This window comes from Lithobates pipiens, unplaced genomic scaffold, assembly GCF_037356315.1.
Source record: "Lithobates pipiens isolate NorthernLeopardFrog02 unplaced genomic scaffold, aLitPip1_a1.2 Scaffold_25, whole genome shotgun sequence".
Lineage (NCBI taxonomy): Eukaryota > Metazoa > Chordata > Amphibia > Anura > Ranidae > Lithobates > Lithobates pipiens.
Genome location: NW_027507787.1, coordinates 226,772,344 through 226,774,225, shown reverse-complemented (window position 1 = coordinate 226,774,225; position 1,882 = coordinate 226,772,344). Strand labels below are relative to the sequence as shown.

General features: G+C 37.1%; 1 protein-coding gene across 1 annotated transcript; it reads left to right on the top strand.

Moving 5' to 3' along the window:
• The first annotated feature begins 340 nt into the window (after positions 1–340).
• On the top strand, positions 341–1,282 carry LOC143930004 (olfactory receptor 1J21-like). Its single transcript, XM_077453913.1, has one exon. It carries the CDS (start codon positions 341–343, stop codon positions 1,280–1,282), a length of 942 nt encoding a protein of 313 aa, XP_077310039.1.
• The last annotated feature ends 600 nt before the right edge of the window (positions 1,283–1,882 follow it).

Sequence of the window (1,882 nt, the reverse complement as noted above, 5' to 3'; positions counted from 1 at the left end):
TTTAATGGGGCAGCTTCTTGCATATTCACTTGAATTTCATGGTGAATTACTTTTTTTTCTTGATTTCTTTTTTCTTTTCACTTGTTGATTATTTTCACATTACATTTTGGCACTGCACCCTATACAGTAAAAGTATAAAATCAGCACTTAATTTGTCTGCTGCTGCTTTAGAGTCTTGCCTCTCATCTTCTTTGAGCCGGTTCACGAAAAAGCTTTGGCCATACTTCTCTTTTAATGGTTAGTATGTAAATGGAAAGCATATTTCATGGAAATCATCTTTTTCCTATTAGTTACATTTTAAATGTCACAACTATATATATTTTTTTTCCATTCAAGGAAGATGGAGGAATGCCATAACAGTACAAAAAATAAGTTCTACATTTCAGCATTTTCCTTCCCTCAAACTGGACAGTGTCTCCTTTTTACTGCAGTTCTATTGATGTATCTGATGACTATTCTTGGAAACACGACCATTGCTCTATTGGTGTGTCTGGCTCCCGAGCTCCATACTCCAATGTATTTCTTCTTGAGTAATCTTGCTATTAGTGATATTATACACGTTTCAGTTACTCTTCCAAAACTGCTCTCCATACTCCTAACACATGACCACTGGATGTCTTTCTCTGCCTGTATGACTCAGGTGTACTTCTTCTCATTGTCAGCTGGTTGTGATATATTTCTACTGACCTCCATGTCCTATGACCGATATATGGCAATCTGTAAGCCGTTACAATATTCCTTACTTATGAGTAAAGATGTATGCCTTTCATTGGCTCTAACCCCTTGGCTCATATCAATAACTAATGCAACCATCAATGTTTTAGCCACATCTCTGTTGTCCTTCTGTCTCCCACAAAATGTTGACCATTTCCTTTGTGATCAGAAAGCACTGTATGCAATAACCACTAGTGATGTTACAAGCAGATCCATACTTATGTTATGTCAGGATGTACTGTTGGTATCTGTCCCTTTTTTGCTTATTATGACCTCCTATGTATTCATCATCTCCACCATACTGAAAATTCATTCCACAGAGGGCCGACTGAAAGCTTATTCCAGTTGTACCTCCCATCTCACTACAGTAATATTATTCTATGGTCCAATCATTATAATTTATGGTAAACCACAATCTGAAGGTTCTCAGGAACTGGACAAGCTGCTGACCTTGCTTTATACAGCTGTGGTTCCAATGCTCAACCCATTCGTCTACTCTTTGAGGAACAAAGATATTTTTAATGCTATCAAAAATATAAAAAGCAAAATTGAACATGATTTACATTAAATAAATATTTGCCAGATCCTGTAACTAATTTATTGTATGAGAACCATGTGCACAAAGGGCCAGAATATTTCAATATGGATTTAACACGGTGTATGAAGCTTTCTTTAGGGGTATTATTCCATAATTGTGGATCAGTAGCTCTGTTGGCCATACATTTTGCCCATCGGCCACTTAATCTACTTTAGCCCAAAAGATTCAGAATCTGACACAGCCATCTGTATTTGAGAGCAGAAACTGAAATTAAACATAGAAATATAAAAAGGAGTGCCAGACTTGACACTGACAAATAATCACACACATAGGTTGGACGTGATGGACTTGTGCCTTTTTTCAAACTCACCTACTACGTAACTGTGTAACTTGAATTAGATAAAAGAGTGCAAGATAGTTTTGATTGTTGATGAAAAAATATAAAAACATCCAATGCATTTTGGGGGGAGGGGGGAACACCACTTCCCCTTTAACACAAGATAAGACTTGGATGGACTCACAGAAACCAGTGACTTCAAAGATCTAAATTAAAACTGGTATTGACCTCTCCTCATGGAAGAAGAAATTGACAGCAGTTGCAGGCCTCCATTGCTGCTCATCATCTGCTGT

Excerpts from the sequence above, each read along its gene's own strand:
- LOC143930004 (XM_077453913.1), top strand. The coding sequence starts at position 341 with ATGGAGGAATGCCATAACAGTACAAAAAATAAGTTCTACATTTCAGCA.